At 42.7% G+C, this 26,567-nt stretch overlaps 1 protein-coding gene across 8 annotated transcripts in view; it reads left to right on the top strand.

Annotated features, from left to right (window-relative positions):
- Window positions 1-1,522: 1,522 nt before the first annotated feature.
- Window positions 1,523-26,567, top strand: part of RAPGEF1 (Rap guanine nucleotide exchange factor 1) — a 138,504-nt gene continuing 113,459 nt past the window's right edge. For 7 of the 8 annotated variants that reach the window (XM_075015093.1, XM_075015092.1, XM_075015089.1 and 4 more), the window contains exon 1: window positions 1,523-1,712. In XM_075015093.1, the coding sequence (XP_074871194.1) occupies window positions 1,688-1,712 (25 nt within the window). In that variant the 5' untranslated portion in view covers window positions 1,523-1,687. Of the gene's footprint in view, window positions 1,713-2,168; window positions 2,366-26,567 lie in introns of those variants that run through there. The other variant, XM_075015088.1, reaches the window with a different exon arrangement.

Here is a 26,567-nt window from a genome sequence, read left to right as displayed (position 1 = left end):
TGCAAGTGAAGAAAAAGAGGCAGATTCTGATCTGACGTACATCTGTGTAAATTCAAAGCCACTCCATTGGCATGCAGGGAGTTATTCTGAATTGATGCTGGTGTAGCTGAGAGCACAACATGTGTTGAGGTTTAGGCCTGCATGACCTGTTATTTGGATGCTCTGTGGTAGCCCTGGCAGAGCGACTGCCCAATTAAGGCTTAAAATATGCAGGAAATTGCGTAAGCTACAGACCTGCTCCTGTTTCTGTTCCTATTGTACTTAACTGGAAGTTTTCCATTAACTTCAATGACAGTGGAATGAGCTTTAGGAGCCTGGGCCTGGAAGATGTGGCATATCCTTAACTCCCACTGAATCTCTCAGGAACTGAGGGATCCAGTATTTTGCAGAAGGTGTTTAGCACTTTACAGGTTCACAGCAGATATCCCTGTATTATAAAAATCCTTAGTGTGTCTTTGTGACAAGGTGAAGTTCTACTTGGGGGTGAGTAAAAAATCTGGAGTAACTGTCAAAGCCCCGTGGAATTACCCTGCATTTACACTGTTGAAATTTGGAGTGCCATTAGGCCCATAAGCAATAATGTATGAAGAATAAACATGTTCAACACTTAAAGTAGTATGTAAAGAGCACCCTGCCCTCCACTCCATTTATAACATATAAGGCACCATGGATGTCACTGCCCAATCCCACAGTGGATGTCAATGGACCGAGCTCTCTTCTGTGGAGAGAGAAGCTGGAAAACATGAGGCTCCAAAATCAGGAGTTAAATGAAAAGAACCCACTATTTGTTTTCAAAAGGTCTCATGAATTTAGAGTACAGTCTTCAGTCTCTTTGAATAAATAAGGTTGGCAATACTGCATATAGGTGTCTGGGAAGGCTCCACTGTGGGTTAATTCCCTCCCTGACCTGTTGTTAGGGGAGTCCCTGGGGAGAGTATCCAGTTGTCAAGGGAGTCTTTCCCCAGATTCATGGCAGGGTCCACTCCCTGGGTGGCAGGTGCTCTGTCAGGATTAGACCCCCAGCTGCTGGGGGGGCTCCCCCGCTTGAGGCTTGTGGCCCCCTGGCCTGAGTATGAGGGTTCTCCCTGGCCTAGTGTCTCCCAGGTGCAGGGGGAGGGGTCTCTCCCTGGGTTAATGCGCCCTGGGGGGGTGGGGGGGTCAGGGATCTCCGCTCATGGCGCATTGTCAGACTGGGTTAGGGCCCAGGGGCTGCAGGGGGTCGCTCCCTGGGTTATTGTCCCCCATGTGCCAGACGTCTCTCCCCCCGCCCCCGCATCAGGTGCTCAGCCCAGGTGCTCGGGAGCTCCCCCACCTTAGTGCCTCCTCCGGGGTCAGAGACTTCTCCCCGGGTGGCAGGGACCCGCCGCGCGTTAGGCCCCCAGCTCCCGGGGGCCTCCCCTCAGGTCAGTGCGGGGCTGCGGCCGGCGCTGCAGTGCAGTGGGCGGGCGGCAGGGCGCGCTGTGGGCCTGGCGCGGGGTGAGCGGGCCGCCTCGCCGCCTCTTCCCGGCCCGGCGCAGGCGGGGGGGTGGCTGCGCCGCCGCCGCGGAGCCCACAGGCCGCCGCAGTGTCTCTGCCGGATCCAGCCCGGCCGGCAGCAACGGGAAGCGGCGGCGGCTCGGAGCGGGGCGCCCCGGCCGCTCTCTCCTGCTGGGCTGGGCCTGAGCCCGGCCCCGGCCCCGGCCCCGACATGTCCGGCAAGATCGAGAAAGCAGGTGAGCGGGCGGGGAAGGCCGGGGCCGCGACCGCGGCGGGGGAGCCGGGCCGCTTCCCGCGGGCCCGAGCGCTGCTGCTCCACGCCGCCGGCCGGGCTTAGAGCGCGCCTGAGGCGGCCCAGGCCCTGGGGAAGGGGGGAAGGGGGGTGGGGCTGCCTGGGATGCGGGAGACGGGCCCGTGGCGGGAGGAGCGACTGAGGGGAAGGAGGAGGGACCGGGGCCGGGGCCTGCGTTTCTGGGGCAGCCGGCGGAGTCTCCTGTCAGGAGTCAGCCTGCGGGGGAGGCGCGGCCCCGCTTGTCCCTTCCCGGGGCCCGGAGCGCGGTGCCAAGGCAGCGTCCCTCCCCCGGCGCTGCCCAGGGCTGGCCGCATCCGCTCGGCCTCGGCTCCCTTTGTGCAGCGGGTCATCCCCCCGGCGGGGTCACCCCGGCCGACTTGGCCTGGCGAAGCAGCAGCCTGGCCAGGGCTTTCCTGCTCTCCCGGGGAGCCGCTCCTGGCGCGGCTGGGGAGGCGGGCGGACGTGTGTCACAGCTGTTCTCTGACCCACCTCTCGCCGTTGGTTTGCACCCCCCGGGCACGTTTAGGCTCCTTTGACTGTAACCCTGTGTGAAGCTGGGGCCCTGTGAGGTGCGTGGCCTACACATGATGCTTCCCTGTAAGTTAGGCAACTTTTCTGTTCTTGGCAATAAGCTGCGAAGAGAGGAGTCTGCAGGCAAATTTCAGAGCGAACTTGCTCATTTTTTCCTCTCTGCTTTGCAAAGCTCCGGTGTCAGGCAGGGGTGACTCTGCAGCTGGGAGGATGCTCTGCCTGTTCTAAACGTGGGTGCCTAGTTGAAAAACACCAACACAAATCTCTGTACTCCTGGAAATCATGTCAGGTTCTCTGTTATCATTTGAGGTGGCTGCATGCCACCTGCTTTTCCACTTTGTGTAAGTGGTATATTTAAAGATTCAATTAGTAGATTGCAAATTAAGCAGTGAATTTATTTAGTTTAATTATGCTGCATTTAATTAGCAAGAAAATCATTGTTGTGTTTTTCTTTGTAAGGAGTAGCTAGACAGTTTCTTGTCAGGAAAGTATAATGGGTGTGTGTGTGTGTGAGAGAGACAGAAGAATATAATATGTTCAGTAGCCTTTGGTTAGGCAATATCTTTTTAGCAAAAAAGCTAAAGTTGATGGCAGTGATTTCTGTTTTTGATCATTCAGATTCATTGTGTTCTGGTTTCTGAGCTGTCTTGCATCAGAATACATTTTCCTGTGATATGGTTCTGGAGTGGCCCCAAGGAATAAGTGAATTTAATTGCCTGCTAGCCAGCTTTTAAGTACAGTATGTAGAGTTGGAGACATGCCTGAATACTAAGTTAGTAACTAGTGTGTATCATAGGACAAATGTGAGTAACACCTTGCGTGTTAATCTATGCATGATTTCCCTAGGACTGCTACCATAACATCACAGCAAAATGCTGTACTCTGGAATTAGTATATCAGCAGTGTTCATCCCTGGTCACCTAGGTAAGATTTAAAAGCATTACCATGTGTAGATGTGGGACCAGCTCCAAAGGAGTGGGCACATGCTTATGCTGTGGTGAATTTGACTCATAAGCTTCATAAATATTTATAGAACCTAGTAACTGCAGTTTTATAAGCAAGCAATCCCATTTTGTTTACTGGTGTGCAGTAAATAACACAGACCAGTTAATATAACTCAACAGGAACAACACAAGTAGCAAGAGAAGTTCAAATAAGGGAGATGAATCAGTCTGCAGAGAGGGGCAAGTGCAGTGTTGCTCTGAACACAGTGTGCCAAACCATGTTATACAACATACAGATAAAAGGCGGGCTGTGAGCCGGACCATGCAATATTCTGAACATCCATTGAAGGGCTTAGAGCACCTTGCAGGATTCTGGCCCTATGCAAGTACTGTAAAACATGCAATACCATGGGATTCAGGAGATTGTAGCAGACACGCTGTGGCAGTTTGCTCTGTATGGGAGACAATAACTCTGTGAAATTGTCCTTGTTCAGCTGTTTGCTGTTCCATTTCACAAAGGAAAGAATCTTTTGATAGAAAACCCACTTCTAAGTCAAACCAGGAGGTTTAGAGGCCTGCCACTTCCATATTGTGTACTCATGGTACTGAAGATGCAGTGGGTACACGTGATCAACATACAGTTTAATTTATAGGGTTACCTAAAAAATGTAGTCTGTGACTTTGCAGTATGGTAGGGATAAAATTCCTCTGCAAAGTATACAATAGCAGACATAGGTGCTGACTTCCCCTCACAGGGTGCTTGACCATTGCCCGCACACCACCCTTTTCCCTATGACTTTGCTCACCTCTTCCTGCTCCAGCTCTGCTTCACATGCTGCTCCCATTCCATCCTGTCCCCCCAAGCCCTGCCTCTGTTCAGCCTATTCCTGCCCCATCCCCATTCATCCCCTGAGTGCACCCCATCCCCCTTCCTCTCATGCCCTCTGAGGTTCCTGAGTGCTGCAAGTAAGCTGTTCACACTGCTACAGAAGTGCTAGGAGGGTAGAGGAGGAGTAAGCCAGTGGGACCAACAAGGGGTGAGAAGTGTGGGAGCTTTCCCCATTGGGTGCGCCAACCCCAGAGCACCCATGGAATCAGCACCTATAATAAAAGATTAAAATACACTAAACTATAGCACAAGTGCCATGGGGCAAAGACCTGCACTTGGTATACATCCTTCACTGTAGACTTTCTAATGGGAATGTCAATATGTGATAGATTCATTTATCAAATTAAATATGAAGTTGCCAGACAAGGAGTTATACTGGCTATCTTCAAAGCTGACTTAGCCTGTGAATGACTTTCTAACTGTCCATATTGACTGAGAGGAAGAGAACATATGGCCAGTCTGGCTTGGGTGGGGAAAAAAAAGAGTATAATCTTTCATTTGGGCATAGGTACAGGTCCTGCTTCTCTCCAAATAAGAGGATGTTTTGTATCACAGAAACTGTTAAGCTGTAGCGTGTTGTCTGCATTTAATTAGAAATAATCAGAAACAATAACAGATACTAGCTGCCATCCTGCTAACCAAGGAAGAGTGGACAAGGCTGCCTTTGGAGTCTGTCAGTACCACCAGTTAACGAAACAGGGTCACTAAATGACAGTTCAGAGTGCTGTGTTAGAGCCAAGGGTTCCATGAGGCAATACAGCACATGATGACACGTTGTTTACTCATATTAGATTTCCCAGATCTCTTAGGATCAAGCCAGGTAAGTTTCCAAGGTTTCCTTAAAGCAAATCCTCTGTATTCTCAATTTCAGAAAGAAAAATACACATCAAATGCTTTTCCTTCCTTTTTCCAGTTGCGTGTGTGCAGCTTTCAACCTTGACTTTCAGTAAATGGTTATAGTGATTCCAGGGTGGCTTTAGTTTTTATTTGTATAGAGTCTGTTGCAGGTATCGCAACTATAACACCCCAATTCCTGACCCTGGGCCACTTCACCCCATTGCTCTAGTCAGTGTTGCAATCTTGATATAAAATCCTTAATGGGGTTCCTGCGAAAGAGCAAAAGCTGCTGATTCCATTTGATTTGTTTATTACCAGGGATGAATTTATGAATGTATTTATTTGGTGGATCTCAGACTCCAGGGAGCTGAATTATCCAGAATCCTTCAAATCTATGAGAAAAGAAAGGGCAGGAAGATGCAATTAAACTTTGTCTTAGAAATAAAAAATTCCCTGTGAACAGGCTCCGTGTGATAGTTTCTCTGTTAGAAACCGTGGGTTTCAATAGTTTGAATGAAGCTTTATGCCAGGTTACTGTTAACTTCCATACATAAATTCTTAATCTTGACTTTGTTTAGGAAGCTTTTTAACACCCACTATATGTTCATGTTTTAGAAGCATGTTGTTGAGAAATAGTACAAATAGCTTTGTGACAATTATGTTAGCTTAGCAAAGTGGCCAACTGCAAGTATTTTTTCACAGCACACCAAGGCATCAAAACACTGCTGTCTTCAGCTCTTCCTCATATCTTTAAGTAGTCCAGTAGAGCTGTAAAATCTCCTGCTTTTAACCGTGCCTTCATAAACTTTCACAGGAAATCCTAAGATAACTTTTCTTATGGGAAATAGATAAAAGACATAACACAATGCAACTGTTAAGAATTTAGGAATCCTGATGGAAACTTTATTGTTTAGCCAGAGTCTTTCATGTTGACCTATGCCATTTTGAATTGTGGATTTTTGAGTGGTGGTGTATTGAGATGAAATTTCCCAGAACATTACATTTTGTCTTCTGGATAATTTGAAAAGTAAACGTATAACTATCAAGGACTCTTGCCTTTAATTATTTCCTCATTCTGTGAACATGGAAATAATCCTATACTGACTCGTTATTTTCATATCTATATAGTCCCTTTCACATTGAATTGTATTTCGAAGGAGTTAGTGAGCAGATGTCTCTCTCTCCACCATTGTACCAAGTTCCCAGGTATCAAGGAAGACTTTCAAGTTAATTAGCAGTTCTGCAGTTGACCAGCATAATGCCCCCTTTCCAGATTAGTGACTTTCAAACCAAATAATAGTCTTCTGGTGAAATATTCTGACCTGGAAACTGGAGCTCAGTCTCTCTCCACTGCCTGCATGCCAATCAGGTGGTGTCTTTCAGTAGTCACACTTTCAGCAACTCCTGCAGTCTTAATTGAATTCCAACGCCATGTTGTCGTCATACAGACATTTTCCTGAAAATTGTTTGTGTTAAAAAGTTTTACCTAGTTGTGTACAGAGTCAGGATGTAGAGATACAAGGCAAAGATGATGATTTGACACGTACCAGAGTTTGGTACAAAGAGGGTTTCACATTTTTAAAAGCTACTGGGCGTAAGCTTGATGAGTGTTGAAAAAAGTAAGGCTTCAGAGCTACACAGTTAAAAATGTAGTCTGCAAGCTTGCTGGTGCAGGAGCAAGATCCTCATAATGGTTATAAGAAAGGAGTGAGAGCGAGGAGAAAGACAGCTGAAGTCTAGTGGATTGGGAGGCAGCTGGATTGTGACTTAGTCAATTAAAAATTAAAACTGGAAACAATTGCTAAATTTATTTTCTGGGTGTGGTTGATCATTTTGTGTCCCCTACCAAAGTGAGACTGAACTTCTGAGAATCCAAAAATACCTTTTGGTATAATCCCACAGATGCCTGCAGTAGCTCTCACTGGCTCTTGCTCACCTCCACTTGTCAAGTAGTGAGAATAAGGAAAGGTTTCTTTTGATCAGGAGTATTACACAAATCTGTATCTATTTAGGGCTCAGAGCCTCACTTGCAAAAATATTCCCCATTTATAATAGACCTGTAATTTATCAATACCGTTTTGAGTTGTGTCAATCTGGTGCAAGAGCGAAAGAAGGTTGGTATTGGCCCTGTGCTAGGGACTCAAGTTGTGACTGTGCTGCAGGTTTCCTTAGGGGTTCAGTTTTGCATTTGAAAGTTTAAGTTGCAGTTCCACTGGTATACTACTGGCTGCCTTGTCTATTGTATTAGTAGATGCACCTCATGTTATTTCCTGTGGTATTCTATGTGTAAGTTAGCAAAGGTCCCAAAGACTGAGAGGAAAAGATAATTTGCATGGTACATTAATTCTTTGTCACATTTGCTTCTGAGCTGAGAATAACAGGGTTCAGAAAAGAACTAGGTACATTTGTGGAGGATAGGGCAATCAATGGGTGTTAGACAGGATGAGCAGAGATTTTGTCCCTTGCCTCTGTTTGTCGGAACCTGGGAATGAGCAACATGGATGCATCGCCTGATGGTTACCTGTTCTGTTCGTTCCCTGTGAGGCACTTGGCACTGGCCATTGTGGAGTACAGGATACTTGGCTAGATAGACTTTTGGTTGACCCCAGTATGGCTGTTCTTGTGAGAAGCTGTATATAGAAGTGGCAAAATGATTTTTACAGTTGATTTATAAAGTACTGAAAAATAAGGGCTTACAGAGACTCTCACAGCATCCTAACTGCAGCTGTGCTAATGATGCTATTTTAAAGCAGAGGTGAGTGTAAAACCTGATCCATTTCTGAATTTTGTTTTAAAGAAGCCCTTCATTCACAGTCAGAGAAATGTTTGTATTTTATTACTTGGCAGTAGGAATGGCATCCAGTGGCTAATCAAGCTGAATCTAAAACACTCGTTGCCTATTCATGCTGCAGTGGATGGATCCATGTTCCCCACTAGTGCTGTTGAAAGGTATCAGACAGAAGTAATTAAAACATCCTTGTACAGCAAAGAAGGTGAAATGATGGAGTACATCACTGTTGTTTGTCAGACAAAACACTAGAAACCATGCAATTTCCATGTACATGAGAAGCTAATACATTACATGTGATAACCACAGGCAAGGTGACTTATTGTCCTTATTTTTCTCCTGTTGAATAACTTATTGTTAGGATAAATGCAGAGGTCATAATTTGTTCCATTTCCCACCAGGCAGTTACCCATGTTTTTCTCCTGAAGCTGTTGCCCATGAGTTTCAGCAGTAGCAGATGCAGTGCCAATTTGCAAGGAAGTTAAATGCTGTAGACCTCTTATGTGCACTGTTGCTTGGTACTGAAATGAATCTTTTTGTTTAAATACTTATTGTACTTTCCAAGCCAACTTTGCATTAACTACAAAAAACCTTTGTGGTCATGCAAGTGAAGGGATTTGTCAGCTTCAGAAATATTTACAACAACTGGTTTTCCTACTGAAAGTAGTTTAGTTTATGATCCATGGCTTTTATATTGTCGTTTACCTTTTGAGCATTGTCAGCTTTTGGTTTGTTTTACGCCTGGCCTGTGACGTTCAGACAGTAAGGCCTTTTTACACAACAGTTGTACTGCTTTAATTGTGTTGGTATAGTTGGATCAGTAGGGACCCCCCTCCAAGTGTGGACACAGTTATACCAATATAAAGGTACTTACACTGGGATAGCTTATTCCCAAGCAGGATGGGAAATAAGCTGTAGCGGGATACGAGTATAACTGCATCCATATTGTTGTTTTGTTGTTTATGTTACTGTAGCTCCAAGAGGAGCTGTACTGATATAACTTTCTGTATAAAGTTGCACCCTTGACTGAAATAGTTATATCAGGAGAAAATAACTGTGCGTAGACCAGTCCTAAGGTTTTCAAGACAGGGTCTTTTGTTTTCTACCTTGTGTTCACATGGTGACTAGCACAGTGGGGCCCAGTTCTAATTAGGACCTCTGGGCAATGATGTAATACCACAGAGGAGGGTTTTCCTAGTGCTTTAAGACAGCTGTCTCCTTTTACCTGTGATTAGATTTTCCTGTGCAATCTCCTTTTTTTGCTTAAGTTCCTGGTTTGGTTAAATGGGGCCAGCTCAAATCTGGCTCAGATCTGATTGGTCTGTTCAGCTCAGGTTGCTCTGTTTACATCAGTAAACACAGTGATTCAGCCTTTGCAACAATTGCAGTGTGTGAGACATAGTAACAGTATTTGACTGTCATCCAAAAATGGTGGCTGTGACACTCATCACTGGTGTCTGTGTAACAGAGATGCTGTGGTGGTAGCCGTATTACACGCTGTCTTGTTTCTGGCTGGTTCTATCACAGCCTGCTTGCTTCTAATAAAAAGTCTTGTGACAGCACAAAACACATACCACTTCCACAGCTTTCCATGTTGGATATAGTGATATTTCATTTTCCTTTCCGTTCTGTTTCAAACAATGAATAACTATTGATGCTTCATGGCTTTTTAACTTCATTGGAGATAATGAAAATAATAAACTAATCTGCTTCTAGTCACACCTCACTTTCTACTTTCTGTACATTACAGCAGTGGTGAACAGACTTTTCATGTTGGGCCCCGCTTTTCGTCCCCGCAATTAGCAGGCCTTCCCCAACCTGTTATTGTGATTCAAACCAACAGAAATTTTGGTTATGTTCATATGAAAAAGATACCTTTTGGCACTTGTAAGAAAATAAGTATGTAGCATGTAAAAACTTTAGTTGATATATAAATGTAAACACACATACATAAAAACAGCAACATATTCCATCATTTTTAATGAGATGAATGAGATTGTGTTGTGCCCCCTTACAAAATTTCATGCCCCACCCCCCACAGGGGACCACTCACACCTGCATTACAGGATCCTTCAACATTTGCACTGGAAATATTGTAGGAGAATGTGATTTCCTTTTTTAAAAATGAACAGCTCCCATTGCAGACAAAATAAATATAAAAAGCCCTGATATTTCTGTTCATGCTAGTTTTTGTAAGATTTTGATTTTACAGAATCTAATTTTGGAGCATAAATTTGCCTGATTGTGTTCCATTAATTTGATTTATTTACATATAAATATAGGATTTCTGTGCCATCTGTTATGGATAAAATGGCTGGATTTCTCTCCAGGAATCTGAGAGAATGTGTGTGTTATTGGAGGATATGAATACTTGGGGCAGGGGCTAATATTGAAAAGTGTGTTGGACAAGAGGAAAGACTGGAACGTCTTCAAGCCTTTTATTCTTGTGAAGAATTTGATGCTTTGGAGGAAGGCTCTAGTGAAAAGGAACCAGGGGCTGGTTGTTTTTATAGTTTGGTTACCTTAGTTTTTAAATAGAGACAATTGTCTCTCTCTCTCTGTTTTAGTAAAAGGTTTCCTCTGTAACCTATGTCATTAATTTCATAGGTGAGTGAAATGGAGCACTTCAAAAGTGGAGCTGCTATAACAGAAGTGAAGGATGACCATGGAATAGACAAGGTTTCTAGAATTAAGGAAAGAGAGGAAAAGACAGATGTTAGATTATAAAGGAAGTACTAATATGATTTGTCCGCAGCTTTTACGCTGTATGTAAGGGAGAAGAATAAAAATTTATTGAGGTTCTAAGTCTTGGTAGTGGAGAACATTCTTGTGAAATTTTCAGTTACAATAGGGACAAATGAGGAAAAGAGAGAATGGAAAGAGAAGTTAATTTTTCACCTTGATGAATGTGAGTTTGTAATAGAAGAACCAGGAGCAGAAACCTGAGGTATGTGGGGAAGAGATTGAGAGACCAGTTGAGATGTCCAAAAAGCTTTTGGAAAGCTAAGAAGAAAACAAGAGTGCACATAGTCACAAAAGATAAAGGAGGAGAGAGAATCTTGCAGGAGGAAAATGACCAGCCAAGTCAAAGACATCAGAGGAGTTCAAGGAGGATGGCAAAAAGGAAGAATAGTTCAGAAGTAAGCCACTGGTCGCTTTCATAAGGGTTACTTCCTTTGGGGTGGAGAGACAGAAAGCAAATTGCCAGGAATCTGAGAAAATGGGGTTTTAATGCTTCTCCTGAAACATTCTCCATTCAAACTGCCACTTTTCTTTCTACTTCCTGGCCACTTTATGGTACCAGTGCTGCAGTCTGTACTAATATTTCTGAATACTGTGTATAGATTTTGCTCATAAAAATGCTTGTGCACAAAAGGATTTCATCTTGAGAAAGCAGTACTGTCTTCACAGAACACATGGAGCCTTCCCAGAGAGCAGGAGAATTCTAAGGTCTCTATGTTGTATTGTAGTTCACTCATACAGCTTCTCTCCTTTAACATTACCCTTTGATGTTAAATCCATTCATGGTTGTAGTCACCAGTACTTGCTGGACCTGTGGAGGTAGTGAATGGGAAGAGAAGTGTATGGGGCAAGGAAGAGTAACAGATGTTCAGAAAAGGAAGATGTTAATAGTCTGCACCTGAACAGTCATTGACTCCAGTACCCAAGAACTCTGACATGTAAATGTGAGAGAATGTTTTACATAGTCCCTTCATGTAATGTCAAATCTAGCAATGGGATTTCAAGTATTTTGGTATCTGTCCTATATGTAGTTTAAAATGTCAATGTCTGTGTCTTGGGCGGCTTCCCGCTTGTTTCTTTCTCCTTAGCTACCAGAGAAGATGGTCAGTTCTGTGTGCGTAGCCTGACAGAGGAAAGGGTGTGGTGCAGGGATTTAGACTCATGATAATTTAGCAATCCCACATTTTCTGGTCTCTGACAACGTATAAAGGATTTGAATTTCTTCTCACCTGAGACATTTTAAAATTTATTTTGCATACATATCCTGAGGGTTAAATTTATGTCTTAGGATTTTATCATGTTTTTGTTTCTAAATCATACATATCACATGTAACTGTCTGCATACTTTGCTCAATCTAATTCTTGACCTTTTTCCCCCCCACCCCTCCAGTCTCTGATTTGCTCACCTTGATTATCTTTTTCTGATTTGTCCTCCTTGCTTACTGTTTTTGGTTCTCTGCGCATTAAATATTGAGTCTGTTCTGGTCTGGCTATGGTCTGAAGAAGTGGGTCTGTCCCACGAAAGCTCACCTAATAAACCATTTTGCTAGTCTTTAAAGTGCTACTTGACTGCTTGTTGTTTTGCAGTCTTGAATGTTTGTGAAAGTAAAGTGTATTGTCATAAAATTTGACAAATGCACCTAATGTGTGGTTTTTACAGCTAACCTCTAGTTTTCAGACCATATCATCTCATTTATGCATCTGTTTCTAAAACTGCCTTGACATTGTGTGCCACATGTGGTTTTATTCTGCAATCTTTTAGGACTTTTTTTCCAAATGTCTTTTAATCTAGCAAACCACCCAGTCCCTGCTGTACAAGTAGTGTTAAAATAGCCTGAGGAATGTACTCCATATTTAGAAAGTTTCCTGAACATAGCAGATGTCATCCAATAAAGGGCTTAAGGCAAGATCAATATTGAAGTTCTGATTTTATAGTGTATGCCTCCCACGTCCAGATGATACTGTTCTGTATATCCTTTCAGTGTTCTTAAATGTGGACTTTAGCTAGTAGCACAATACTATTTGAAACATAAGTCTGCCAAAGTGATGGCTGTTCCCTTTTATTGGTGTTATTACTATATTAGACAAGTTTGTGATTTGGAGAACTTGAGTGCTTAACAGAGCTACTGTGCAGATATAATGGAGTAAGTGCTGGGGCATGACGCTGACTGTTTCCTCTGGTGTTCGTGCTCTTTGTGCACTTCGTTTTGATCCCTGCAAGTGATGAGTTCCACAGCTTCCACTGATTTCATTGTGCTAGGCTTTTTACGTGGTAATTACATAAGGATCCTACCTCACCCCCCTTTTATGTTGTGTTTTTATCAGCTTGAAGCTTTCAGATGTCTGAAAGAAAAATACATTTATAATAAGACCTAGGGAAAATGAACCCTTGTAAAGTATTTTAAAGGAATTTAAGAATAGAAGCACTGTTTAAAACTGATGCTCTATCAGAAATGATCTTTTTAAAATTTGTACTTTTCACAATATTCAAACTAACAAAGTCCCTTTAAAGAAGCACCAACTTCTCAAGGAAAACTTTCATCTTGTGTGTTCAGAGAGAAGCCTGCTTATATGTAATATGTTTCGTGCTTTCCCCTTATGAGCAGGTCTACACTAGGCAGATATGTCAATTGTAAATACACAGTTCTAGCTATAGCAATTGCATAGCTAGAATCGACTTACCTGGTTGTCTTCACAGAGGAAGGTCAATGGGAGAAACTCTCCTGTCAAGTTTCTTTAGCCCTCATGATATTCGGGAGTAGGGGGGTCTACTTCCAACCCCAGATAGTTCCATTTTGCAAGACTCTACCAAGTGCACAAAATCAAACCTGTGAAGATTTACCCTGATGAGGTCAATCTGCCGCATAACGTAAACATACCCTATGATCTCATTTGTGAAAGTTTGGTCTACACACACAGCTGTGCCAGTTTAAAGTTATTTTTATACTAGTTACGTGAAAATGGTTCAGCTTTGTGTGGACACTCTTAAATCAAGTGAAACATGGTTTATACTGATTTACCTTGCATTGCTAAACTCATAGATATGAAATAAACCCCATGATAACCATTGGAACAAATATGAGACGGGGTTGCCCTGCTTTAACTTGTTTTTCCAACAGGTTCAGTTTGTGTGTGTGTGTAGACAAGTCCTAAGGACATTTGAATGGATATAGTTTTTTTGTTACTTGGAAGATCCTCATATCCTCCTTCCCATGTAATGCCCCAGTGTGGATGCCATTTAGTTTAAAATCAGTTCTATCTGTTTAGATTGTTCCTAAAAACTTGCTGACACAAAGTGAGCTGCTGTAAGACAGGTTTAAGTTCTTTCAGTGAGGTCCATGGACACAATTGCACTAATTTAATTAATGATGTAAAACCCCATCTTTAGGGTCATGCCTCATGACAGAATTTATAGTGGCTCAGCTGTGCTGCTGCTAGTGCAGCTGTTCCAAGCCAATGGGAGAAGCTTTCCTGCCGTCCTGGCACTATCCAAACTGGTGTTTAGATGTGTGGTTTATGTCATTCAGGAAGTGTCTTATTCACACCGCTTAGTGATGTAACTTATATCAACCTAAGTTGTAATGTATACTGAACATAAGTTATACTGGTGCAACTTTGTGTGTAGATCAGCTCTGATGTATTCTTTTTTTAATTTCATAATGTACAGTGTTTTCAGTTTAAGAATTCCCCAACCTGGTCAGATTCCTTGAGTCACTGGAATTTTTCCCTCAGGGGATGGGTCATCAAATTCTCCTACAGCAGCAAAATTCCATACTTGAGGTTAGCAGGATTCCAACTGTGCAACAGATGGGTCTCAAGCAGAAACATTTTCAGAGAGATTGGATCACATATGCAATTCTTTGGAAATGTTCCAGTAATTTTTGTTTAGAAATGTCTGGGAACCCTAAATAAATAAAATAAAGTTACAGAAATGTAGACTAGTGACAGAGAGGTAGCCATGTTCAGATCTATCTGTAGATCTGATAGATCTGAAGAAGTGGGTCTGTCCCATGAAAGCTCATCACCTAATAAATTATTTTGTTAGTTTTTAAAGTGCTATCTGACTGCTGTTTGTTTTAACAGAAATGCATGTTAAGAAACAGTAGCTTACTGAGATCATGTGCTTAATAATACTTACAACAAGTGAGGTGGAAAATGTCAATGACAGAGCAGTTGAGAGCTGATGTATGACAATTAGTATGAAAATACTTTTCTGCTGTTGGGCCAGATCTTGCAGCTTTTTGCTCAGTAACATCAGCGGTGTTTTGCTGACTAAGGCTTGTAGGATTTGGCCAGTTATGTTTTCTTTTGACTTAATTTGGTTGAATAAGACCTCTGTTTCTCTGTCTGTTTAGTTGTGTAGCTAGAACACTTTTATCCTATGTTGGAACATTTTCTAATCCATTGACAAGGAAAGCGTGTCTGAAATGATTGTTCAATATAGTTCCAATGAAACTGGCTTAAGTGGTGCTCAGATGATATATAGATTGGAACAGTTTAAGAACCTGAATGGAATAAGTGGAGAAAGGAAAGCATTTGAGCTGTAACTTGGGAGGTTAGTCCACTATTAGCTACCTATTTCTGTCCTGAGTGACCTGTAGGGTTGGAGGTCTAGTTTTTAATGATTCTTTGGGGATGTAGGTGTTTGTTGGTGTGTGTTTTTTTTACGTACATAGTAATAATTAGTTCAGTGTGAACAGGCTGATTTAGCAAACCACTTGCTATACACCTGTTTGGCTAAATGGAACTGGTCAGGATGTTCTTTTAAGTTTGGTGTGCATGATATTTCTTTTGGCACAATTTAAAACACAGTACTGCTTGAGTGTGCTGGCCACTATATGTGATGTTACCTGCATTTCTCAGGGAAAAAAAAAAGTTGAGACGACCAAAAAGGAACCACAAACCAAACTGTGTTGTATGCAGATTGCTGCAGAAAGAGCTAAAGGAAAAACCTATGGACTACGAAGTGTTTGCTTAATATCCATGTGGTTAGAATTTACTCAAACGATCATCTCAGTTCAAAGTAGAGAGAAACAAAACATCTCCCTCCATCAGCAAGGGATGATGCAACATCAGAAGGAAAGGTGACTATACCACTGGCAAATAGTGTGTGTGTGTGTGTGTGAGAGAGAGAGAGAGAGAGAGAGAGAGAGAGATCGATCTGTCTCATCTTTCTCCCTCTTCTCCTCACCCACCCCTAGTCAGATGTAAGAGATTGGGGTATCTGCTGCAGTTAAAATATAAAGCTGAAGTATCTTAGAAAAACCTGCCAGGCCAATATGCTCTTAATGGTTCTCTAAGAAGGGAGTTTGTTTAAAATCTGCAGTAGAATGTAAAAGGGGCGCGGGGGGGGAACCCACTCAGATGAATGTTTTGTCTTCTGATCTTGGTTCTTGCACTTAGATTTTGTCCTGAGCTACACCTCTGTTCACCAGACCTCAAATATTAGGTGAGTATTTCACAGTAGTACTTAAACTTCTTGGAGATAGCCTGTATATAAGTGATATGTATGTATAAGTTTCACTAAGCTTTCATTTCTCTTGAAGACTGGAAAATGCCAGAGTGTTGAAAATTAAAAACCCAGTATTCTGGTGAAAAACTTATCTAATACTTTCTTGGCATAACCTGTGTAGATCTTAGTGGCTCTTTACTAGATATAACCACATAGGAAAAAATATTTACGTGACAGTCTTCCAGGTTTCCAACCACGTATCCCATCTTCACAGTAGTGACATTAATATGTATTTTATTCTTCTTCTATTCTGTTTGATGTGTCAAGAGAATTGTTTGACAACTGGGAAAATTAGCATAGCTATTAACTTTGAGGTTCTCTGGGTGAAGAGGTATATAATAGTAACAAAGCTGTTTCAAAGCCATTGACTGCCGATGTGGTTGTTTTAATACTGCTGCAGTTGTCTGAGTATTTATGGTTATTATAAAGATTACTGACATTTGGTTGCCATCAAAATTCCACTCCTGAGTGTCAAAAAATTTCCTTCATCAAATGAAAGACTGTTCCAAGAGAAACTAGCCTTTATGCCTAAATTCAGTTAATATTCCTGCAGAAAAACCATAATTCCTTGTATATTACGGACTCTGGTGCCCATGGAGAGTAAGTACAAAATGAGAATCATCCCCTGGCTTCCAGCATTCCAGTGTGTCCAGTATGTAGAGCCTGGACCTTGATATACTTTTATTTGCCTTTTTTGTTGTTTCTCAGATTAGCTAGGTGATGTCAGAAAGCTTTGTTTTGGGTTGTGGACAAAGTGTTAAACTCCTACTTCACCTCTCCCCCCCCCCCCCACCCCCCAAATCCTGTTATGAAGTCGTCATCTGCTGGGTACTGATGTGGCTGCACTTGCAGTTTATTAGTTGGTACTTCTGGAAACAAGGGCCTGTGACTGCAGTAAGGTTTTCCTTACTTATTTGTTAATACTATCAGACTAAAACAAATTAAACCTGATAGAGAAGTTTCTGCTTTTTTTGTAAATGTACGCAGTGTGGTTTCTTGTTTTTCTCCCACCATCTTATTATTCCATGCCCTCTGGCAGGATGTTTGTGCCTGTGCTATTGACTGGGACAAGTTGCTAGAGAAAAGAAGATGCCACTGCTGTCTGAGGAAAGAGAAGACAGGCCTACCTGCCTTGCTTCTTTGTCTTATGAGATTGTAGTAGGCCATGATGTTAGGCCCATTAAAAAGCAAACAAAAAAAAAACAACCCACAATAAGCCACCAACAGAAGGAACTTAGAAGACCTGTGCTTCCCCAAAAATATTTAACTGGAGTTGTGAATTCCACTCAGTTTAGGGGGCCTGCCGAAGAATTTCTAGAAAATCACCCATGTAGTGGGTGAAAAAGGAGATCTTTATCCAGCCTTTCAAAGAGTTTGCTCAGCATAGGAAAAACAGTTGAGGTTTTTAACATTTTTTGTTATTTTTACAAAGACCACAACCTGAAAATAGGAGAGAGCAGTTTGGAATAATCACGTTACTGTTTACTCCCAGACTTGCTGGAATTGTCTTGGCTCTTGGACCAAACGGGGGAGGCAGTTTGTCTGCCTGGATTTTTTTTTTAAACTGATGATTACAACTGGAGTGCATATCTCATTGTGAAATCCCTAAAGAGACAAGATATCTGCTCTGTGAGATGGGCATGCTAATGATTTACATGTTTATACACAGTGTGGGTGAGTGAATGAGACTCACACCTTTCAAAGCAAATGAGTGGTTTATAGACAACAAAATGCTTTCCTAGATGAAGCAGGCTTGTGACAGAAGAATGAGATACAATAGGTAGGAGGGGAAAGACTTGACATGGTTTGGATGTTGACTCACATGACCACACATTTCATGCTTGTCTGACAAATACATTTGCAGAATTGTAGTCCTGATTGCAGCCAAGCACTTTTGTTTAAGAAATGCCAACCACCTTCTACATATGTATTTTGTGAGAAATAGTGATGTCTTACTATTTTTTCTCTTATGCTTTTTGGGCTTTATCCATCTTGCAATGTGTGAGCATGGTATGAAAAATTAGTAGTTTATGAAGGTAGCCCACTGCCCTTTTGAATTAATGCCCAGTGGAGGTTAAGGAAACATGCACCGTGTAATCGCTAATGTAGGTGCTGTCTGTTGACACAAAGCAAGACTTCATGAGGGTGCTGCTTAATTTGGTGCTCTATCAAAGTAAGTGGCACTGATATAAACCCTAATGTGTGCGAGTGCAGCTTCTCTATGTTAGGTGTGTGGTATGCTGCCTGCATGGAAGAAGGAAAGGACACAAGGTCTGGTTAAACCCACTCAATGTATCTTTATTAGTCAAATTATATCCAAAGTTCTCATCGGGGGGAACAGACCAGTGCAGGCAGTCACACTCCAGTGATCCTTTGCAAATTCTTGAGAGCTTCCACCACAAAGGAAGCTAAGCACAACACTAAAGAAGTCTGTAAGCACCTTCACTTGTCCACTAGCATCTCTCTCTCTTTTTTTTTGGGGGGGGGGGGAGGAGGGTGGATGAGGACTTTGACCACCCCTCATCACCCACAGCCAGTACCAGCATCAAGTACATTGGAGGTGTGCAGGTCCCCTGGAGTAGTGCCCCAACCCCTAGTTTGCGTTAGACATGATGGCCCAGTTTCACAGGAAGTTGCACTTGGGATGCCAGTTTGTTACCTTTTTGGATTTGGAGCCTAAATGAGCAAGTTCTTGTGCTGGGCACCAGGCACGAAGTGGTGCCAAAATGAACTTAGGTGCTTCCATCCTACCCCACATGGGCTACTTAGAGGTACAGCCAACCCAATACTAAGATCATCCAGCAACAAATAAACACCTATATCAGACAGGGTGCTCATGCCAGTGCAGGTTGTCTAAATTAGGTGTTCGCCGATACACTGGTCTCAATAGAAAGGGCAAGTGAAAGAGCTTCCATCAAATGAACCTCATCTTAACTTACAAAGTGCTGAGTGCTATCGGCTCTCACTGGCTTCACTGAAAGCTGAGGGAGCTGAAAGTTTTCCAGGATTGAACTTTTGATTGTTTCCAGGACTGAATCACAGATACTCCCAGAATGGATAATTTCATACTTAAAAGATTAATTTTGAGTGATTTTGAATTAGAAGGGGTAACAATAATGTAAAAACGTGCTTCCCTGAGAAATGTGTACTTACTGTTCTTACGTGTAACACCTGAGATTTCTAGAGCTGGTGGAGAATAGAGGGAAATACATTTTTGCTTAATATGTTTGACAGCACTTTGTGTATACTCATTCTCATCTTCCTCTTGTGTAGTGAGTCACTTTCCTCTGTTGTTTTGTATGCTCTTTCACACAGCATCATGGGAGAAAATATATTCCAAAAATAGGAAATTGTGAGTGTAAAACAGCAGCAGTTGGCAAAGAGGCACAGGATTAGATATGGTGCTTGAAACTAGTTTAATTTTTTCTTTTTAAATAATTAATATCATGTTGACTGTGGTCTGTTTAAATAGTCTTCCATCTGTGCACAAAACATCAGCACACAAGTGGTTGGTTAGATTTGGCTGTGTGGTCAAGAGCAAGACCAAAATATAGAAGGGGATTGTTGAGGAATGCATGAGCAAGCCCATGTCCATGAAGGGCATCATTTTGTGTAGCAGAGCAGCTTATAAAATAACCAGTGTGACTGTGTTCTTAGAAATGCTTTTGTATTGTATCTGTTGACTCACCCATTGCAACACTTCTAATAATACTTCAGTACTGTATTATAGTGCTTAGTACTGAAGAGAGGCTTTTGTTAAGACGGGGAAATCAACAGATGAAATGAACAATAATGTTGGTACTGGTAGCCTGTCCTACTGTGGCTTCATTGTAAACTGCATTAGTACACAAGAAGGCCTTTGTGTACAAGCACTTGCAAGGATGCACAAATTGCAGAACATTTGTGTTTGGTGTAAAATCAGCATTGAGAGTTTCAAAACTATCCACAGCTGGTGGGCAGTCTTTATTGCATGCTACTAGCAGTTGCGATCACAGCTTTAAAATTGATTTGCAGCAATTGTATTTTGTGTTTTATTTTTATAAAATGGTAGCATTTTTCTCTTTATAAAGCATCAGATTGGAAAAAAGGGGGATTACAGTAGAGGATTTTTTCTCGTGTGAATTTGTGGGAGGTGGAGAAGGAAATTTTCTTTTAGAGTCAGATATTATTCTTAATTTGGAACAATATCAATCCCAGGCCCACAGCTGTAGGATGTTTTTTACCCTGGGAACTTGTATAAAATGTATTCCCTTTCAGCTAATTCTTTTTCAGCTGTATAGAGGGTGTAACCATTGTTTAAGGGAGTGCCATTGGCATGTGGCCAGTTTATATCTTAAAACCTGTCACAAATTGTTTAAAGAGAGTTTGATTTCCAAAGTCTGTTCTGCACTGTAATATATAGATTATTTTAAAGCCAGGAAGCTACTCACTTATTGATTCCAGCAGTTGCCAAGCAGCTGGTTGTTATAAGTAAACCACATGAAAAATCTTAGGAAAGCCTTAATATCAATAGGAAATGATACTGACTTAGCAGTACCCCAGGGGTAGATGCTCAGCTACAAAGTATCTTTAAATGGCTTCATCAGCAACTGCTTTTACTGTTTTGTTTGATTGAATATTTTAATTGAAAAACACAATGCTATATTAGTGAAATATAAAATAATAGTTGTAGTTCTACACAATATTATATTGTAAGAGGCTCTTTTACATACTTTGTCTAATTCTTCATTTCCCCCCCTTCTGCCCCCTTGTTCTCTGATTTGCTTACCTTGATAATAATTTTTCTGATTTGTTGACATTGTTTACTATTTTTGTTTCTCTGTGCCTTAAATATTGAGTCTCTTCTGGTGTGGTTATGATCTGAAAGAAGTGGGTCTGTGCCACCTGATACATTATTTTGTTAGTCTTTAAAATGCTACTGGACTGCTTTTTTGTTTTCAGAATTATTATATGTTTGTCTCCGCTTTTTACTTAAACTAATGGTAGTGTTTTAAGTAGGACTTGGAAAAGTACACTTAGCTGAGGCAAGAGTGAAGACGTCTTTTTTTCTCCCTCACAAATTTATCTTTTATTTTTAAAAGGAAAGTGTCTAGTCTTTATTGTTCCAAAGAAAACCTCTCTATAAAGGACTGGTGGTATGCAAAAGGATTTCAAGGGGTACATAGCAGAAAATAAATTATCAAAAATCAGGAGATTAGCACTGAAGGAGAGAGGGGTTACTCTGATAAGGCTGAAGTCCCGAAAAGTGTACATGAAAGTTTAAAGTTTGGAAGAATGCCCTAGAGAGAAGGTTCATTACTTTCCTCCGGAGTGTATAGGCAGACAGTTCTCTTGCTTAGCATGCTGGTCATCTGCCTAAGCTGCTGTGCAACCCATGAGAATGGTATCTATTTCATGGTGATGCTTAGGGAGTTCTAAACAGCAGTAAAGGTACTTGGTTTTCAGGTTCCACTTCCCCAGCTAGGGGACACAATGGTGAAAGTGCTGCCAGTTCTGGACTTTCATTTTGCCTAAATGAAACCAAGAATGGAAAATTTCTGCCAAAGAAACCAAGAATAGAAACTTTTTCTCCAAAAGATGAATGTGTTAGGAACCTGAGTATGCAAAAAATTGGTAGCTGCAATGGAAGCAGTTTCAATTATGGTTGGTCTCTTCAGGTGCACAATATAATACTTTCTTAACTCTGCTTTTGAGCTATTTCCGTCCTGCAGTTCTCTGTAGTTTTTGATGGTTTTACCCTTGAATTGCACGCTGTCTTGTTCTGAATTCTGGAGTGGTTTGTAAACGATATCTTAGAACTTGCCCTTTTCTCTTTAGTAATTGAAGGCTCTCTCAGATATTCTGTATAAAGGAAGTTAAATAGGAATTTGTATCATATGGCTATGAATGCAGGTATATTCTGTAGATCGGGGTGAGGAAACTTTTTACGTCGGGTCCCATTTTTCAGCTCCACAATTAGCCATCCCCCCAACCTGTCAGAGGACCACAGGCAGGAATGCGGGGGGGGGGCAGAAAGGGGTTGCTGGGCGGCTCCAGAGGGTGCCCCTTAGGGGGAGGGGTGTTTGGAGGAGGACCCCAGGTGGATACCAAGGAGGGACCCCAGGAGGATACCTTACCAAGGCTTAACTCTTGGGCCTCTGCACATTCTGATTGGCCCACGGGCATAGGGGTGAGGGGGGGCATTCCTTTGACGACAGCAGCAGGAGGCCGCTTGGGAGAAAACAAAGGGCTGGTGAGGCAGTGGAAGCTGGGGGGCGGGGAGATGATTGCACTGTGCCCCCCTTACAAAATATCGTGGCCCCTGCTTTGTACTCCCCTGCTGTAGAAATATGTTTTGTAGTGAAATACTTATTAAAGAACTAGAACCAGTTTCCTTTGCATCCTGATTTAGGTGTTGACCTGTATCAATCACCAATAAAATCTATTGCTTAGCACTTATGTAGAGCATTACTTTTGAGCGCATTGTGCAAAGATTAATGTTGGCCTATTCTGCATATTGGAAAGTGCTGGCTTTTTAAAGTGAGAATTAAAGTGAACTGTGGGTAAAAATTCTGCCTTCATTTTGTCCAGTTACTTTTATTGGTATTATGGCACAACTCCGTTATTTTGTTACATTGGTGTCTGATTCTCACCTGAACTGTTTCATGCATTTCAGTCCATGAAAAGGAGATATGTATTGTACAAGGGAGTTGTGAGGCTCTTCATTCATGTTTGCAAAGTACTTGACATCAACAGATGGGATCTGTAAAATTGCCAATTAGACTCGGTGGTAGTGGTATCTGTCTGTCCAGTATAAACCTGCGCTAGCCATGAGACATTAAGGATATTAGTCTGTACTTTCTCTCTCTCTCTCAGACACCGCATCTGGCTTGCAACCGGCAGGGAAGAGGGAGCTAACATGGCTTCAAATCTTTGTGTCATTCTGATTTTGGTCTGCTCCATGTGCCCACAATTTAAACAGACCAGGAGCCCATCTTAAGTTATGGTAGCCTCCCTGAACTGTGCTGTTGGCTGTAGTGCTGCCTAAAATCTCTGCAGAAGTGAATATTGTGGCCCTACTCCTGGTATATCCGTTGGCCAGAGCTTGGGAGGAGGTCCCTGGAAAGTAGCCATACAGCTGTCTTCCGCATTTCTTGTATCAGATCATCCTTTTATAGGCAGGTTTGGGGCTTTCGGGGCCTCTTCACACCACTATAATCTTTCTACTGACATAAAGGAGCGGGAACTATAGTGATGTCACCCTAAATGTTCACTTAATAGTAGCATGCTGAGCCCAAAGGCCTGATATGGTCTGTTGACTTATTGTGGCAACAGGTTTCGGCAGGCAGCATGCTTTGTTGGCATTTGTTTAATTCTTTTGATGAAGATGCCTGTAAATTTCTCTAATGATCGTTCTCATATCTCATTCATTTTGTGATTTGCAATTAAACGCTTTCAGACATTTTTTGATTGAGCTGCCATACCCCCTTTTATTTGAGGAACAGTTTCCTTCTCCCATTCAATCTCTTTTCTGTGGTTTTAAGTTCTCACCCATTATTACAGTGCTGATAAATAAATTTTTGAGTCATGAGAACTTCAGCTTACTAGATAAACACCAAAAAACTCTCTTTCTGTAGATGATAGTTGAGGTTGTATGGAAGGCTCTTGTTTGTTTGTAGCTTGGGTTGTCATCTAATGGATGGAGATAGTAGCCAACAGGCAATGGCTAGTTTTAATAATACATTCCAGTGATTACAGTTTGCACTCTGTTTCTGTGTTGATTCAAATTACAGTAATCAGCATCTCCAGCAGGGAAGCTGCTATTTTATGTCTCTTAAATAGTGGAAGTGTTTTCCTGTTAGTTTATTATTTATTATTCTGTGTAACTTGTAAGCAAAGCCAGAGATGACTTTCTTCCCATACCGGCCAGACTGTAGCTCTGAGAGAACATGCATCTGCTGCTGTTAGACATTGTGTCTCACATGGAAGCATTTTCATGGTCTTTTCACCTGTTAGCAGACCTGCTGTGGGGAAGGGTGGGGAAGGGAGCACTTTGTATGCAATGGCTTCCCTGCCACATGTCTCATGCCTTTGTCACATTTCTTAAAGCTGGGAAGTGACACTGGCTCACGTTGTTCTTGCAGCCCAAACGGAATAGTTTCAAAGGATGATGAGGAAGGTCAGTGAGAGGTAGAAAAGGTCCAACTTTGCTGTGTTTTAAAGCTGTAATGTCCAATAGTAATTGAAGGATCTCCACACGTGTGATTGTTGTCCTTCTGTATTTGCCACAGCCCCTTCTCCCTCAGACCAAGCCCCCCTTTTCATCCCGCCTCCCCATGCAAACTGCTGGTGACTCATCAGAGCTGCCATGCAAGGCAAGTTGCACCATGGCTGCAGGGGCTGTGCTGCGGCAAGAGGCGCAGGAGGAACCGCTGCCACCACTACCACCACGCGCTTGTCTCACCATGTGGTGGGGAGTGTGCACGGAGCAGGCAGTGGGCACACCATGCGTGCGGATTTCGGCACACTGCGATGTCCAGTTCGCCACGTATGGTGAGTGGCAAGAGTGTTGGGCACTGCAGTTTTAAAGCATGCTGAGCATGCACTGCAGCAAAGTAGGGGCCTATGAGTGTGACTTTCCTGGGTTTTGTGCATCACAGACTTCAAATTCTTTTAATATATTTTTATGTATAGCAATGCTGATGGTTTAAAAAATAAAAAAGGCAGGGAGTAGAACTTAGCTGGCTCTTTAGGAAATGTAATGTATTTTCAGGTGTCTGTGATTTTTTTTTAAATTATTTTTATTATTTTTGCTTTGGTCTTTTTTCTCCTACCTCACAACAGACATGTAGTTTCTTATGATTGTTTTAAACATGTATGAGTCTGTACAGTACTTGCCCTTTCCCCTAAGCTTTATTTGCTAACCAAGTGGTGCATCTGCTTTGAGGCAATCCAGTGGAGACTTAGAGACATGTTGTCAAGTATCAGAGGGGTAGCCGTGTTAGTCTGGATCTGTAGCAGCAACGAAGGGTCCTGTGGCACCTTATAGACTAACAGAAAAGTTTAGAGCATGAGCTTTCGTGAGTTAACTCACTTCCTCAGATGCTGGTCCTGGAAATCTGCAAGGCCAGGTATGAATAGGCCAGAGCAAGGCTGGGGTTAACGAGGTTAGCTTCCCCTCCAAGAGAGGGGAAGCTGCTCTTGTATTTAGCCAGCCATCAGAAATGGCAATATACAAAAACCCATAGGAGAGCACTTCAGTCTCCCAGGACGCACAGTAGCAGATTTAAAAGTAGCTATCCTGCAGCAAAGAAATTTCAAGAACAGACTCCAAAGAGAAATTGCTGAGCTACAATTCATCTGCAAATTCAATACCCTCAGCTCAGGATTAAACAAAGACTGTGAATGGCTGGCTAAATACAAGAGCAGCTTCCCCTCTCTTGGAGTTCACACCTCCAGATCTACTGATGACAATACAACTCAGCCTGCCTGACTGAGCTAACCTCGTTATCCCCAGCCTTGCTCTGGCCTATTTATACCTGGCCTTGCAGATTTCCAGGACCAGCATCTGAGGAAGTGAGTTAACTCACGAAAGCTCATGCTCTAAACTTTTCTGTTAGTCTATAAGGTGCCACAGGACCCTTCGTTGCTGTTAGAGACATGTTGTGTAAATGTATTCCTTCTGTTATGACGTTCCATGATTCATATGGGAGTGGATTTTGTTTGCTAGCATTCTTACATTAAATTGTAAATTCCTTGGTGCAAAGACTGTGTCTTCCTATGTGTTCAGTCAGGCCTGCTAAAGCAATTCTGGGCCCTGGGTTGCACACAAACCTGTTGACATGACACAGTCCACCTGATATATGGGGAGAGCTGCAGCTGCCCTGCTCAATGAGCTGTCCACTGTGCTGCGGGGGGTGCTCTTTCAGCGTGGCCAGGGCTTCCACATGCCCTTCCAATAGGGTTGTCAGCTGTCTAATCGCACAAATCCAAAGACCCATGTCTCTGCACTTCCCTGCCCCTTTCCTGAGGCCACATCCGTATCCTGTCGCTTTTCCAAGGCTCCGTCTCCTGCTCACTCCATCCCTCCTCCCTTTGTCATTCACTCCCCGCTCCCCCACTTTTACCTGGCCAGGGCAGGGGGTTGGAGTGCGGCAGGGGTTGTGAGGTACAGGCTGTGGGAGGGAGTTGGGGTGTGGGGTGGAGGCTTTAGCCTGGGGCAGAGGATTGAGGGGAGGAGGCTCAAAGGAGTCAGGAGGTTGGCACTTCCATCAGGCAGTTCCAAAAGTGATTTTTCTGGCTATGGCTTCTAGGTGGGAAGGCTGGGAACTCCACATGCTGCTGCTTGCAGGCACAACCACACAGTTGGCCCCAACATTGGCCCCAGCTCCCAGCCAATGAGAGCTGTAGAGTGAGCGCTTGGTGTGGGAGGCATCAGGGTTGTGCCAGCCGCATCTGGGAGCAGCGCAAGCAGGCAGGAAACCTGCCTTAACCCTGCTGTGCTGCTGGCGGCAGCCCCCAGGCCATTTTAAATTGCCAGGCCCTTTGGCAGTTGCCCCCTGCGGCCCCCACCTCAG

Source organism: Carettochelys insculpta, chromosome 21 (genome assembly GCF_033958435.1).
Source record: "Carettochelys insculpta isolate YL-2023 chromosome 21, ASM3395843v1, whole genome shotgun sequence".
NCBI lineage: Eukaryota > Metazoa > Chordata > Testudines > Carettochelyidae > Carettochelys > Carettochelys insculpta.
Note: the sequence above shows the minus strand (reverse complement) of the source record. Positions and strands in the feature narration are given on the sequence as shown.